This window comes from Ctenopharyngodon idella, chromosome 10 (assembly GCF_019924925.1).
Source record: "Ctenopharyngodon idella isolate HZGC_01 chromosome 10, HZGC01, whole genome shotgun sequence".
Taxonomy (NCBI): Eukaryota; Metazoa; Chordata; class Actinopteri; order Cypriniformes; family Xenocyprididae; genus Ctenopharyngodon; species Ctenopharyngodon idella.
Genome location: NC_067229.1, coordinates 45,986,005 through 46,001,854, shown reverse-complemented (window position 1 = coordinate 46,001,854; position 15,850 = coordinate 45,986,005). Strand labels below are relative to the sequence as shown.

At 36.4% G+C, this 15,850-nt stretch overlaps 1 protein-coding gene across 45 annotated transcripts in view; it reads right to left on the bottom strand.

The window, feature by feature from the left end:
* LOC127521735 (calcium/calmodulin-dependent protein kinase type II subunit beta) overlaps window positions 1-15,850 on the bottom strand; it is a 79,802-nt gene that overhangs the window by 5,410 nt on the left and 58,542 nt on the right. For 6 of the 45 annotated variants that reach the window (XM_051911114.1, XM_051911122.1, XM_051911113.1 and 3 more), the window contains 10 exons: window positions 15,812-15,844; window positions 14,814-14,882; window positions 12,260-12,304; window positions 9,836-9,884; window positions 8,106-8,186; window positions 5,435-5,554; window positions 4,187-4,327; window positions 1,919-1,994; window positions 1,533-1,627; window positions 1,192-1,426 (listed from right to left, as the gene is read on the bottom strand). In XM_051911114.1, coding sequence (XP_051767074.1) covers window positions 1,194-1,426; window positions 1,533-1,627; window positions 1,919-1,994; window positions 4,187-4,327; window positions 5,435-5,554; window positions 8,106-8,186; window positions 9,836-9,884; window positions 12,260-12,304; window positions 14,814-14,882; window positions 15,812-15,844 — 942 coding nt within the window. In that variant the 3' untranslated portion in view covers window positions 1,192-1,193. The remainder of the gene's footprint in view (window positions 1-1,191; window positions 1,427-1,532; window positions 1,628-1,918; window positions 1,995-4,186; window positions 4,328-5,434; window positions 5,555-8,105; window positions 8,187-9,835; window positions 9,885-12,259; window positions 12,305-14,813; window positions 14,883-15,811; window positions 15,845-15,850) is intronic. The other 39 variants (XM_051911155.1, XM_051911145.1, XM_051911137.1 and 36 more) reach the window with 11 other exon arrangements.

Below are 15,850 nucleotides of genomic sequence, written 5' to 3'. Positions count from 1 at the left end.
ATTAAACCTTTTAAGTTGCAAAAATTATTTTGTTCTGTTGACATAATGTTGATCATTACATCAACTTAATATCGCCTGCAATTTAAACTCAAATATCAAAATTAGGTTGTAGTAACTAAAATTGTCTTTATAACTTTGGAAATTGGGCAGTGGATTTCTAGTTCCCAGCATGCTTTGCATAGGACTGGATAAGGACAATAAATGTTGAAATTAAGTGTTAATTTATTCATTTTTAGTGAAGGGAAAGACCTGTTAGTGTTTATGTTTGACATTTAAAAGAGTTTCTCTGATGTTGAACTTTTTGTGGTTACCATTGTGTACATGAAGGTAAACACTACATTGACTCTATAAGCAATGACTGCGCCAATGCCAGTGACGAGTAATATCTTACTTGTTCATTAAATATGCATGTTAAATAAGTTAAGTTAGCATGTGCTATGATAGCTGTTGATTTGAACTGAAATAGATAAGATAAATTGGCTCCAGAGCTACAGCTGGAGCGACTTAATTTTTTCGAGTAATTAACTTAAAAATTTGTCTTTATGCTACAAATTTTTAAGTTCCTCTAACTCAGTATAGCTTGTTGGTTGAATGTAAATTCACTCAAAGTTGTCATAACTCAAAAAAATTGATGCAAACTGCTGCAATATTTTTTAGTGTGTAAATATGTATACAAAATGCACATCAATTATATATAACTATATATAAAAAACAATATATATATATATATATAAACTGTCATTTCATTTCATTTTTTGTTTTTATTTTATATGTAATATATTATTTATTATTATATATTTAATAATATATAATAAAATGTCTCTTATGCTCACCAAGGCAGCATTAACTTGATCAACAATACAGTAAAACAGTATTATTGTAAAATATCAGTACAATTTAAAATAACTGTTTTCTATTTGAAAATATATTGTTTGAATAAAAAGTTAACAATATAAATGTCTTTACTGTCAAGTTCGATCAATTTAATGCAGCCTTGTTGAATAAAAATATTAATTTCTTAAAAAAATCTTAATATAGCCAATATTCTGGGGGGTTGCTGACTGTAATCAAAAGAGCTCACCCTCAAGTCTCCCTATATTCTGGTCTCTAGATATGTCCAGAAATCCAACCAGAAGACTCAAACTCTATTGTGAACTAGATTTGGGTCAAATGCTAAATGCAAAGAATCACCTTCACTGGAGAGGAGCAGCTGGCGCACCGGAGCAGTGGAAATGAACGTTCTGCCACTTGGAGTCCCGGCGGTGCCACACGCGAGTCTCCTCCGATTGGCTGCTGCGCGGCCGGCCCTGTCCATCCACAAACTGGGTGAGGCGGATGTATGCGATGCAGGCGGCGTCTTCTCCGATCAGATGCACATGAGGGTTCAGGATGGTGGTGTGGATGGGCTTACTGTTCTTGGAAAGCACTGTAGAGAAACACACACGCATGGAGAAAGAACATGTGCATTGTGATACTCGCATTTCCTGTGAATTACACATAATTGAATTCATTTATGTTAGTAACACACTTACAGTTCTCAAAGTAGAATCTATGGAAGTCCATCCCCTCAACCAGGTTCCCCAAAGCCTCGGGTTCAAAGGAGGTCAGTCCAGGGTCACAGATTTTCCTGTTACAATGATCCCATTTGTGTATTATTATTCATGTAGCTGCTATAAACATGTGGACCGTTTAACTAACTTGCTCAGTAAGGTTCTCTAATTAAACATTTGCTCCACTATGAGAGTATAACTGACTGTAGAAGAAAACAGTTTACTATAATGCCTGCTATAGTGTCCCTTGTGGCAACACTGAGAATGCAACACAACATATAAAAAATGGCTTGAGGAACTATTTGCATTACAGAGTATGTTTTGAGCCGAAGTGTGTTGTGTTTGCGAGAAAGCACAAGGTGACGTACGCATAGGCCTCAAAGTCCCCATTATTGATGGCTTCTATCAGCTGCTCCGTGATCTTGATGATTTCCTGTTTGCGTGCTGTAAGAGAAAACACAGACATACACAAACACACACACACACACACGCAGTTCAAGCTAATTAATCCCACATTGGTATCTCCATTTTTTTCACTCAACATTATGATTTATGTAATATATTTTACTTCAGGTATAGGAATATTTTACTCTTTACATTAAAAGACATGTAAATTAACAACCCGATAAATTTTGACTTTTGCGTCTTTTAGTCCATGTCTATTAGATTTGAGTGTACCCCGTTTAAATGTACTTTTAGCAGATATATGCTTAAAACTGAGTAGCTCTTTCTGGAAAATATAATCGCCTTTATTAATCTTGGTTTGGTGTCAGTAAGGTTTTTATGTTTTTTTAAGAAGTCTCTTGTAAAATACATTAAAAACAGTAATATTGTGAAATATTATTATAATTTAAAATAACTTTTCTATTTGAATATATTTTAAAAAGTAATTTATTTCTGGGATGAAAGCTGAATTTTCAGCATCATTACTCCAGTCTTCAGTCACACGATCCTTCAGAAATCATTCTGATACGATGATTTGCTGCTCAAGAAACATTTCTGATTATTATTAATGTGGAAAACAGTTGTGCTGCTTCATATATTCTTGTGGAAACCATGATACATTTTCTTTTAGGATTCTTTGATGAATAGAAATAACATTTGAAATGGAAAGCTTTTGTAACATTATAAATACTGTCACTTTTGATCAATTTCATGTGACCTTGCTGAATAAAAATATTAATTTCTTACTGACCCCAAACTTTTAAATGGTAGTGTAAGTCCCGCCCAACTTCCTGTTTCAATAGGAAATACATCAGCACAGGAAAGAAAATTTTGCATTCATGGAATCTTTTAAACTATCAACTGACAGAGCCAAAGCTAAATGTTGCTCTGTTGTACATGACAGAAACAGACAAATGTCAAGCTTAAGCAAGAGTTAACACCGGCAGAGGTCAGATCCTGAGAAAGGCTGAGAAAGGTTTAGTACTCCAGCTCTGTTTTAGACTTACCTAGTTTCTCAGTCATGGTCTTCAGTCTAGACCTTCATCCATTCCTCCTCAATTCTCTGACTAAACTCTCCCTCCCAATAAAGTTTTACCTTCACCTGATCGCTGACTCACAAAAACACTTCATCTAATCGACATTTCAACCACTTTCCTCCTCCACGTCCTCCTCCGTCTTTTCCTTGGTAACCACATGGAGCTAATTGAGCTATTCCTGGATCCTTAGATAAGGCTTACTCCATGTTTCCTCTCCCTCTCCCTCCCTTCACGGCTTCCTGCTCCACTTTAGAGGAGCTTAGTGGCCTCGACACGTCCTTCAGTTTCTCCTTGTCAATCTGACACTGCAGGCCTGATCTAAAGTCTCTGACTATGGTTTCAGCTTTGATAAACGTCCCACTTCCTTCAAGCGAAAACTGCATGTATGGAAGTACATCAGAGATGAAGCAGTTCCGTCACACTAACACAAACTAGACTCAGGAAAATGTCACTTCAGATGTTTAAATGCAGCGTTTTTATCAGGGAAAACAGCCTCCTGCTACTTCCGAATGTCATATGTTGGTCACAGGGTTAATGGGAATTTTGAGATGGTGGTGTCAGCTGCAGACTGTTAAGGCCCCGATATACTCACAGGAAAGTTATTTTTTGTTCTTCGCTTAGGGGTGAAAAGAAGTTTCTCTTAATATCAAAATAAAAACACAACAAAGGCGATGATAAAACAGCAATTAAAGGAATAGTTCACCTAAAAATGAAAATTACACCATGATTTACTCTCCCTCAAGCCATTTTAGGTGTATATGACTTTCTTCTTTCAGCCGAACAAAATCTGAGTTATATTAAATAATATCCTGGCTCTTCCAAGCTTTATAATGGCAGTGAATAGAGGATGAGATTTTGAAGGCCAAAAAGTGCATCCAAGCAAGTTATTATAGTTTATAAAGTTTAAATATGTATATTTTTGTTACACAAATGCAACGCTTTGCTTCAGAATGCCTTTATTAATCCCCCGGAGCCGTGTGGATATCTTTTATGATGGATGGATGCACTCCAAACGAACTTAATTTTGGCCTGATTTTGTTTGAAATGACGTCACACCAGATATCACTTGAAGTATATCAGGGCCTTTAAAGTCAAGTGAAATGTGGACTGGACTTCATGTTAAAAACACACACATTCACTCCACTATATACTCACTCTGCACAGACACAGAGGGGGGTGGGGTTGGGGGAGAGGAGGGCTGGGGAGGGGGGACAGAGGTTCGGGAAGAAGTCGACTCCGTCTGAGGTTGTGGGACAGGTGCACGGCCCACACTGCTCACCAGATCTGTGAACCGGGCTGAGCGGGTCAGGAAAGGGAGGAAAGCATTAACCCATTGTGAAAGACAGAGAGATGGAGAACATGTGAAGAGATGAAAAGGAAATGCAGCACCAGACAAATAACAAGATGCACAGGGCAGCTGTGTCTGAGTGAAGGGGATATGTGTCAATAACAAGGGCAAAGGATCAATGCTTGGGCTGACTGACAGCATGAACAGGGTCCAACATTAAAAGTTCATGGTTTCCTTGGTTAAATACCCAAGGAAATAAATAATACATCATGCTCATTCACATTATAATAAGTTAGATCAGTGGCCTAGAAAAAGCTTTAATAGGCATTGAGCGGGTCGGCTCATGGGACCTGACATTTTAAGATCATGACTAGCTGAATACGACTCACTTTGTCTCAATAACTCCACTGTTACTGGAAGGTTAAAAGGTATAAAGCATAATACATGGTCCAAATTGCATGATAAGAACCACTGCTGACAGCTAAATAATCACTTTTTATTAAATTACTTTATTTAATACTTTAATTTATTATTAAATTAACAATTAAATGCATCATAGATGATCAATATTATTATTAAATAATTGTTATAAACATTATTATAAACCAATAACTGTAAAGATAAAATCATTTCAACATTAAATTAATTAATAAGTTACTTTGTTTAATACTTTAATTTTATTAAACTATTAAATTAAGTCAATTAAAACCAATTACTATTATTATTATTATTATATTAAGTTACTTTATTTAATAAACATAAAAAATGACTATTATATAAAATACAAAAACAGATTATCAATATTAATTTTAAATTATTAAAATGAACAATTATTACAAATTATAACATTATAAATTATAACAAATTATTAAAGTTACTTTATTTAATACTTTAAATATTAAATTATTACATTAAGAATTATTTTAAAATAGATTAGTTAATAATAATAATTATTATTATAATAAATAAATATTATAATTACAATATTAATAATAAAATAATTAATACTTAAATGAAATAAAAATATATTTCAACTAAAACGGCAGCCAAAGAGTTCATTCTGGACCCTGTGCATGAGCATCATTGGTTGGGTCTGCAGGGGGCGCTGTACTCACTCTGAATGATGGGGGTCTGTGGAGGGGATTGGATGGAGAGGACAGCTGCTTCAGTATCAGGCACGGCTGAGGGTCCTGAGCCCCTGCGGGCGCAGCCCAGGATGTCGGTCAGCTTGGTGGCTGGGGGGGGGGGGGGGGGGGGTGGGGGGGGGGGTGATAATGATGACCGATGGCAGGTGGGAACAAGATACCGAAGACAGATTCATCCAAACTCATGCGTCTTAAAGGCACAATATGTACGATTTTGGGATTAAAATATCCAAAAACCACTAGAACAAAGTTATATATTTTGTTGACTTAAATTATTGTGTACTTAAATTATCCCAAATGTTTCGAACAATGTTTAAATCCAGAGAAATCAGCTATTTTAACCAGTGTAACATTCCGTGTCACTACGTCGTGTCACTGCTTATGTCCGTGTCACTACTTATGTCAATGGCGTCATATCCGCGTTACCCTCGATTTCCAGTTTGGCAACCACGGAAAAACCAAAGACTTATATTATATTTTATGTGTTTTTATTAGACAGGTGAGGAACTGTTTGGATATATTTATTGACAATAATCGTAGTACAGTAACAAAGTTCAAGTTCAGAGAAGGAGGCGGACGTTAAACATAATTAGCCGTGAAAAACAAACAACAAAACGAAAGAAATGGTAGCGGCCGACTGTGGCAAATAAGCATAATAAAAACAGCAATGTAAACTGTCCCGGGCTCTCGGCCCCACCCTGCTTCATGCCACGGTAACGTTAATAAAACTTTAATACATTAGCTCATCCATGAACATGTTTTCTGCCTGAGTCCCATCGACGGTACGACAACTCCCATGATTCCTCGTCATCAAGCTACCCCTTTGTTATTGTTTTGAATAAGCAACCTCTAGTGGCGACACTTACATACTGTGCCTTTAAATGGGTGTGCGTGCAGGTAAAGTGCCTGAGTGCATGCTATTCCATTTGCTGCCTTAGGGGGGCAGTGCAGAGGCAACAACAGGGAGTTGATCAGCAAGAAAAAGTGGGTTGCTTGCATTGAAGGGGATATTTACATTTTTTAACAGTCTTTGCTCTTTGGATACTACAGATCAAAACCCCTTCCTGTTGGGCTTCAGGAAAACCATGCTTGCACTGCGCTCAAATTGACTCCTCAGTAAAGGAAAAATTATTTTCTCCACACTTATTAGGGGTAAAAGAGATAGTTCACCCAAAAATGAAAATTCTGTCATCATTTACTCAGCTTCATGTCATTCCAAACCCATGTAACTTTGGTTAATCTTCAAAACATTTTTTTTTATGAAACCTGAGAGGTTACTGTAAATGCTAACGCTCAAAATAATTAATTGGTTTGAGTAGCACAAACTCAAATTAAACAAATTAACTTTTATGAGTATTTAGATCTTTCTTTTTCTTTTGAGTTCACAAAACTGACACATTTTGAGTATTCTGAATGGTTTCACTCTTTTCAGTTCTATGAACTTGTTTCTTTTAATTTAGACAAACTTAAATTTACCTGAAACTGAGCTATTTCCCAGCATGCTTTGCCATGGCACTCGAAAGGGAGAGTAAATGCTAAAATTAAGTGTTATATGATGTTTTTTGTGCAAGATTAATGTTAAGTGGGAGATTTAGTAGTGATTAATGCTTTGCTATGCTAATTTAGAAGAGTTTTTGTTTTGTGTTTTTTTCTCTCCCACTTCACTTCCTGTCTGCTTACTGTCCTATCATAATAAAGGCGAAAACACCAAAAATAAATTACATGATAATTTTAAGTTAAATGAATTAACTTACTCAAAATTTTCAAGTTAAGAGCAATTAAAATGTATGAGTACAAAATTGAAATCGGCCAGTTCTGCTTACTTACACTTCTTAACTTAAAAAATTCAATGTAATTGATTACCTCAATTTTTTTGAATTTTGCCAGCTTATTCGGGTTTACAGTGCTCCATTGAAAGTCCAGGTAACCACAAAAAACCTTAAAAGATCAAATAGGTCATGTAAAATGAATCCATATGAATCGAACGGTTTAATCCAATCCTTGTGAAGAGATATGATCGCTTCATGCAATGAGCACAAAAGAATTTAGGCTTTTATTGATACAATGATCGACATGATGCACGAGCACAAGTGAGGTTTGTTTTGAGCTTCCATGTTTACCAGATGTGATGCGCTCTATGTATGTGTGTTTATACATAAATAAAAACCTAAATTAAATCTGCTCATCATATAAAGTGGGTGTATCTCTTCACAGGATTTTGAACTTTCAATGGAGGGACAGAAACCTCTCAGGTTTCATTAAAAATATCTTCATTTGTGTTTCGAAGATAAACGAAAGTCTTATGGGTTTGGAAGGACATGGAGACGACATGGGATAAGTAAATGATGACAGAATTTTCATTTTCATTTTCAACTATCCTGTAGGAACTCTTTCTAAGCAGAAATACCACAGATAGCATCATGCAAATTACACTAAACTTTAAACTGTCTGTTATTACCCAAACTCATCTCATCGACCCATATTTTCATATCTATAAGTCACCTCAAGAGGAGCAAAACTCGATTGGAAGCGGTTTATTTTTCAGGGATTTGCTGAAGATAGTGAGCGCTGATGGATGCCGTGCAAACCAGCCAGGCCAAACCAAACCAAACCAGTGCAGACCAGTCATTCTGAGACTTACAGAAGATGGCGGGGGCGGAGCCTGGAGGTGATTGGCTGACTTCAGAGGGGGCTTTAAATGAACTGCTATCTAGGCTTTTCCCTATTGTGCGGAAAGGAAAACGTGGGAAGAGATTGGGAAGATCAGACTGAGAAAGGATGGCATGCAAAGATGGAACATGGCACACTATTTAACAACATGACAGCAACCTATTATTGAGGCGGAGCCATTTACAGGAAGGGTGACAAATAGTCCCACTCACTTCTGTCACTTTTTAAACACGACATTTCCACATAATAAAAAAAATGTGCAAGGTGATCCAACATGACACATACGCAGAGCCTTAGCCCACATCTCTCACATTTCTAGTGTTCCTAGAGATAAAAATACATTCAAGGTGCCCTGGAACGTGTCGCCCAGAAGAGCAGGATGGGAAAGAGCAGATCACTTCTTTTGTAACTTACAGAGTCAGAGGAAGTCATAAGGCCTGTCAGATGAACCTCAGGGATATTATGTCACAACAATAGTAGACACGAATTACATTTGTTACAATAAATGCTTTGGATTTTTTTTTTAGATATGGATTGTTCAGGATTGACCTGATATGAAACCAGATAGATCAAAGATCAAAGATGAGGCAACCTGTGCATACCTGTGACTGCAGCAAACGTACTTTAAATAAAAAAATTAATTAAATTTAACGGACTGTTGAGCAGCTGTCTTGTATCAGGCAAGATTGGGCAAACAATTAGTATCCTCAGTTCCCAAACATTTAAAAAGTGTAATTAAAAGGAAAGGTTATGTTTACTACATTGTTTTTATTTACAAGACACAATTAAGTTGGCCAGTGAAAACATTGGAATTCTTTTCTTTGTACTTTCGTCAGTTAAATAAAGGTTAAAGTGAATTAACAAAATTATTCTTGATTTTTTTTTTTTTATATTTTACAAAATGTTCCAACTTTTCTGGAATTGGGGTTGTATTTAATTTATATAAATTCAAGAGAATTAAAATAAAATTGTCATTTTCTAAAAGCAATAATCCATTTGAGGCCGTGCAATACAGTAATTTTACCATGATTAAGGATGTTTTAGGAATATTGTGAATAGTGCGGTCAAATGATTAATCGCATCCAAAATAAAAGTCTGTGTACATAATTTATGTGTGTGTGTACTATGTATATTTATTATGTATATATAAATACACACACATGCATGTATATATTTATAAAAAAAAACTATTACTCCATTACTCCAGTCTTCAGTGTCACATGATCCTTCAGAAATCATTCTAATATGCTGATTTGCTGCTCAAAAAACATTGCTTATTATTATTATCAATGTTGAAAACAGTTGTGCTGCCTAATATTTTTGTAGAAACAGTGATATTTTTTTCAGGATTCTTTGATGAATAGAAAGTTTAAAAAAAACAGGATTTTAGATATTTGGTTTGTTTGTTTATGATTTAACACCATTTTTTTTTTTAGATATTTTGTAACATTTTATATATTATTCCTTTAGATCCATTTAAAGCATCCTTGCTGTATTTTTGAGTGAAACAGGAGGTTAAAGAAGAAAAAAAATGCACTTGGCTTGATTTTATCCATCAGGAATTCACTAGATTAAGAAAAGTATCTTTATAGTGCTTGGTGATGTCATCAGAAACACAGTCCTTAGTAAAACCACTGTGATTGCATGGACTCTTGTGGCATATTGCTTTAATAAAATGCATCAAAAACAAACACCACTCACCTTTGACATCTTCATCCTCAATGGTGGTGTTGCTGCTGTCTGAAGATTCCTGTACAGCAGACAAAAGCAGTCAGTGTCCGACCTCACACTTTCACTAACACACATATACCAACAACAAAAGATTCACTCAACAAACAGCGACCAACTCCGATAAAGCACCACCAATACTACCACTGAGACAAATGGGATAATCATCACCACAAATGGAGTTGTACATATTACACATCAGATGAATGACACCGGCAACAGTAGTGTAGTAGACACTAACATCGCGGGTTGATCTGAGCTCTTTATCAGAAGCAGGTTTAATCTCAGGCTCAGCCACCTGGTGAAGCTGTAACACAGCCATTCAATGAAACTCAGATCCTCTACGCTCTGTTGTGCATCTCCATGTCTCTTTCCCAGATGGCAGCATTGAGAACGCAGCTGCACCCTCCCCTCTGCATATGCATGTAACCACCCACCCACACACACACACAAACACATTTAATAGCTCGCATTTAGCTTCTGAGGTATAACAAACGCAAATGATTGAGCCCCCGTCTTCTCGTATTTCTCTCTATGGATTCCTGTGGGTGTTATCGGCCCACCGCAGGCACCGTGAGGGTTTGATCCACAGACAAACGGACGGTGAGACTTCACCCAGCTGTGGCCATGCATATGAGGACAGCCGTCCAGAAAGGGAGATGCCTTGTGGAGGCAGGATGGAGGCAAAACTTTTTTTTGTAAAAATGGGAAAGTCTGATTGGATAAATAAAATTAGTGGTCTTTAATAAGAATGAAACAGATAATAGTATGTAATATTTGTTAAAAAAACAGTCTGGGCTATGGCTTGGCACTAGTGATGAGCTCATATATCCCAGGCACGTTTAGCTGTGGTGCTCATATGGGAGATGCAGGGTCAGATCTGGCCTGCGTCATGCCCTGATCCTATTCCCCTTCTAAAATAACTTTTATTAGCAATAAAAATAGCAAAATAATAATTGTAAATAAATGAAGACTCTTAATCACACATTTAATGTCAACATGAAATTAGATCAAACCTTTTTTAAGGAAATAAAATAGAAATTTAATACTATATAGTATATAAAAATACTTTAAATCTTATATTTGCTAACAATCTGATTTAGCAATAGTAACCAAGTGGGGTGTACACTATCGTTCAAAAGTTTGGGGTAAGAAAGATTTCGTTTTTGAAAGAAATACTTTTATTCAGCAAGAATGCATTGAATTAAGGGCCGTTCACAGCAAGAACAACTGTAAAGATAACTATAACGATAACTATATTTGCGTTCACACCAACGAACGATAACGGTCTGTTTATTGTTATCTTACGCGCTGCGGTTTCAAAGTGTGTACAATATGTTTTTGCTGTTCTTGTTGCATTTACAGGCTTTAACCAGCAGATGTCCTCAGCATGCTGTGTTTCGAGTGAATAGCTAGTGTAATCGATCTAATCTAACAGTGAATTTAGCTGACAAAGTCAATATAGTGGAATAAAAACAACAACTATTCTTTTTCAATGCAACAACAACAGCGCTAGATACAATACCTGAGGTCATTTTATGTTGCACTGTTTGCTAGCCTGGCATAATGATCTCATTGTTAATACTTCTCACCATTTATTCCGAGGGTATGACCGATTGTTTTCCATATATCCATTTTCTTTAAAGTACCACTGAAAAAGGAGTTTGACTTGTCAAACAGTGGTGGCTTTTTCTGGACCTCAGCGTTTACCTTCTCCGCAATGTCGTCCGCCATTTTAAATGCGTGAGCCCTTAAATTAGAATGGATTCTCATTGGCTGTCAATGTTTTTATCGTTCAACAGCTGGGAAAAAAAAAATTGCTCCGAAAGCGATCCCAATGATATTGTTGTGGTGTGGACAGTGCTATTCTTTTATATTTAGAACGATTTTTAGAACTATATCTTTATCGCTATCTTTATAGTTATCGTTCTCGGTGCGAACGGGCCTTAAGAGTCTTCTTTCAGAAAAATTAAATCTTACTGACCCAAACTTTTGAACAGTAGTGTAAATTTTTCTCTTGGTGATTAAATTCACAAATGTGTCATATTACCGAGGTAAAATGTGTTCTGAATGCAGTTTCGCTTTGACTCTCTGACTAATTTCTGCTCAAAACCACATGCATATTGACTATCATGGGTCAAAGGGTTAGACTGAAGCATCTGTTTCATTGTTTTAACTGAAACAATTAACACTGAACACCGTACTAAACACCACACTCTTTTTCAAACACTTTCCCATCATAATGTGAGTACATGCTCACTCACAAACCCAAAACAACATCCTTGCTCGCACCACAGAATAAAGAGACTGGCAACAGACGACAGAAGCAGAGAGAGGAAGAGAGAGAGGTGGAGGATGAGAGAGAGAGGATGGGGAGGGAGCTGGGGAAGGATGTACCTTGATCCCATCCACTGGGTTATGGATAACAGTGGTCTGAGGCTCCTAAAGAGAGAGAGAGAAGAGGAAGAAGAAAAGACAGCGAGAGAAAGAACGAGAGAGAAAAAGACGAGCAAAATGAGATGGAGGTGAGAGATGGGCAAGAATAAAACAAGTGTTAGCAAAAAAAGACGAGAAATGGAGAGAGAGAGCAGTCTCAGTTAGAGCGAGAGAGGAAGAGGAAGTCGATGGAGGTTATTAGTCAGAGCCGAAGGTCAAAGCCCAAAATCTGAAGCCAGTCCAGAGATGTGAACGCATATAATCCCAGTGCAAACACTGCAGAGTTAAAGAGGAGTTCAGCAAATCTACAACTTTTTGAATAACATTTTAAAGTGCCCCAATCATGTGCTTTTTCAGATATTACCTTTCATGTAGTGTGTGACATAGCGGTTTGTGAATGTAAAAGATCTGCAGAGTTTCAAAATGCATGATAAATGGAGTTATTGTCTCCCAAAAGAAAGAACAAATTCTGAAGTGCCTGAAACGAGTTGTCAGTATTTCCAGGTTTGTAACAAATGTGCATAATTGCAGCCTACAGTCTTCACTGGCTGCTCGTGAACAACATCTACTTTGCCTCGCCCTCAAAACACTGTCGTTGTAGCTGAGAGTGGAAGACTTTGGTTTATGTTATCGATATGTCGAGAAGACCCTTTTTTTCCTGTGTTGCGAAAGCAAAACCACATTGCTACACTTCCTAAGGATAAGGACTCAACACTGGAATTGATATGGTAAAACTGACGCCATCATTACTGTATGTATCACTGTATATCAAGAGCTGAGGAAGAGCCGAAGCTGAAATTCAGATATGATAATGGGCGTTTCGTTTCTGACACGCACTGTAAGAGCTTGACTAATCACAACAGACTGGGCCATCTGACCAATCAGAGCAGAGTAGGCTCTCGGAAAGGCGGGGTTTAGAGAGACAGAATCTTTGAACAAACCGTTTCAGACACTGAGAAAAGAGCTGATGCTGCAATGTATATTATTAGAAAATTAAAGTGTTTTTTGACCTTGGATGCATGTAAACCTATTGTAGGAGACTCCAAAACAAAATTAGGAACTTTTAAAATAGCATAATTAGGGCACTTTAATACTAAGTGCTTTCATTTTAAACAAAATATAGATACAATCACAAAGATATAGATACAGTTAAACAGGCTGATGCTGCTAGTGTGCTAACAGCCTTTTAACAGAGCTTTGCTCTTTAAACTTTATAAAATGTTGAAAACCTGCACCTAAACTAATCTAAAATGGCCTATAATTGCAACCAGACACTCAAGTCACACTTCAGACTATGTCTGAATATTATTGCATTAGATCAGGGTTTCCAAAACTGGGGTTTGTGAGCAAACTACAGGGGGTTTGTGAGTTGATAAAAAGCTAATAATTAATTACATCACAAAAGTGTCAAATTAAAATATATACATTTATAAATAAAAAAATTAATAAAAATAAAACACTTCCTAAAAAGATGTAATATTTTATTTGTTTAACTGCATGGACATCAGAAACTTGTGAACTTGTTTTGTTAAATTATTGAAATATTAACTTAAAATTTAACTTGACTTAAATTTAAACCATGGGAACTTTAAGTAAATATTTTACATCAGCTGACAAAAAAAGGTTGGAAATCCCTGAATTAAATTAAATAAAAATAAATAAAATAAAAATAGTTTAATAAAATCAGCACAAGCACACTTTTCAAGCAAAATATTTTACAAAAAGAAGACTGTTAGGTCTGAAATTATGCCACTTCATTTTCATGTTTTGATATTTAATGCAATAACATTTAGACATTTTTATATGTGACTCAAGTGGCCAAATACTTTTTGGGGTCACTGTATCTCTCAAAATTCAATGCAATTTTGAGGCTCTGAATAGATATAGCTGACAATTCTTTAATAAATAACATGAAATCAGGGTTTTATTATCAGACAATATTGTACTGGTTATTAATCACACAGTACAATAATAGAAACAATGAAACTAAATAATTTCTATGCATCAGACTTCACAGTATTAGGTTATATAAAAAAGAAGCAAAAATGCACAGAGACATTCACACACAAACACTTATATTTCAAGCAACATTATAACGGTCATAATGAGAGTCAAAAAATGTGTAAACACCAAAAGCCAATGTCCAAGTTTACTTGGCCTGTTACTGATCCAAACAATGAAAAACACACAAATGTTGTCCAAACAACGTTAATGCACACTCAACACACATCTTTGTGAAAACATGAAGCTAATTGACGCTCTAAGCATCAAAATTCATCAAATTTGGATTATAAAATTGTTGATCATAACATTAACATGGTTTCGATGACAAAGATGAAGATGCGCTTGGATTCAAGCCGCTGACAGACACACAGCATCTACGACAGGTGGCCTGAGGCAGACCAGACGCTGACACAGACAGACATGTGTGAGACAGGAGAAGAAAGCCAAAGCGACAGACGAGTCGGACGAGAAGATGGCGCGAGAGAACAGAGAGGAATAAGGAGGTAAATACCAGAGCAGGAGAAGGGACGTTTCCTTTGGGACTGGTGACTATGCTGTTTTTCGCACTGTTTGACTGTGGCTGTGCAGAACACAAAAGAGTGTTAAAGGGTATCAGTGGGTGTTTAAGGGCGAGAGGACAGAAAGAGAGAAATACAGAGAGAAAGAGAGAGCAGAGGTGCTAATGTGTTCAGTGGTGAGGGAGTAGATTGTGTTTTATTTCAACTCATAATTCATAAATTGAGCCAGTGGTCTTGGAGTGTCCATATCACATTTCACCACAAAATTAAAAAGGGAAAAAAAATTACAAGAAAATTATGCTCATTCTTGGGACCATTAAAATTGCATTTTTTTTTTTTTTTTTTTTAAAAACCATTATTTTATTATTTCACATAATAAGTTGGAGCTAGACCGCTGTGGACCAGAAAAAAAAAAATTCTCCAGCTTAAGATTCTATGACCGGTTTCCAGAAAGCTGAATGAAAGCATTCAAAATAAAAAAATAAATAAAAACTTAGCAAACAAAAGTAAGCAAACAGTTCCAGAAATCTGTGCTTGGTCCATTGTTTTCTTAGAGAACGACGCAGTAGGAAAACACAGCTGGAGGAGAGTCCTTATGAAGCTACAGGAAGTACAATCACAGACAACATCAGACAGACACACAGACGCAATAACGAAAAGCCAAACACCACAATCTAAAACATACACAACAACGGTCAACACTGACTCGCTACAACCCTACACATCATCAATAACGTCAATGCAAAAACACTACGGCAGGTCTGAAGACCCCCACCTGCGCCCTCATCTGACCCTTTAAATCAATCGCTTGACATTTGAGCAAGAGAAGAATCAATACAGATCATTACAGAGGAAGAGTAGGTTTATTCGACATTGTGCATTAAATGACATAAAAGCCCAACAGGATGAGCAAATGAATGAATGGATAAACAAGAGTGAGATGAGAAAGGGATGGAGGGATAAAGAGATTAGGATTAAATATCATTCTCACCATGTACTGAACGGTGGAGCTGGATTTCCGTTTCTGGGT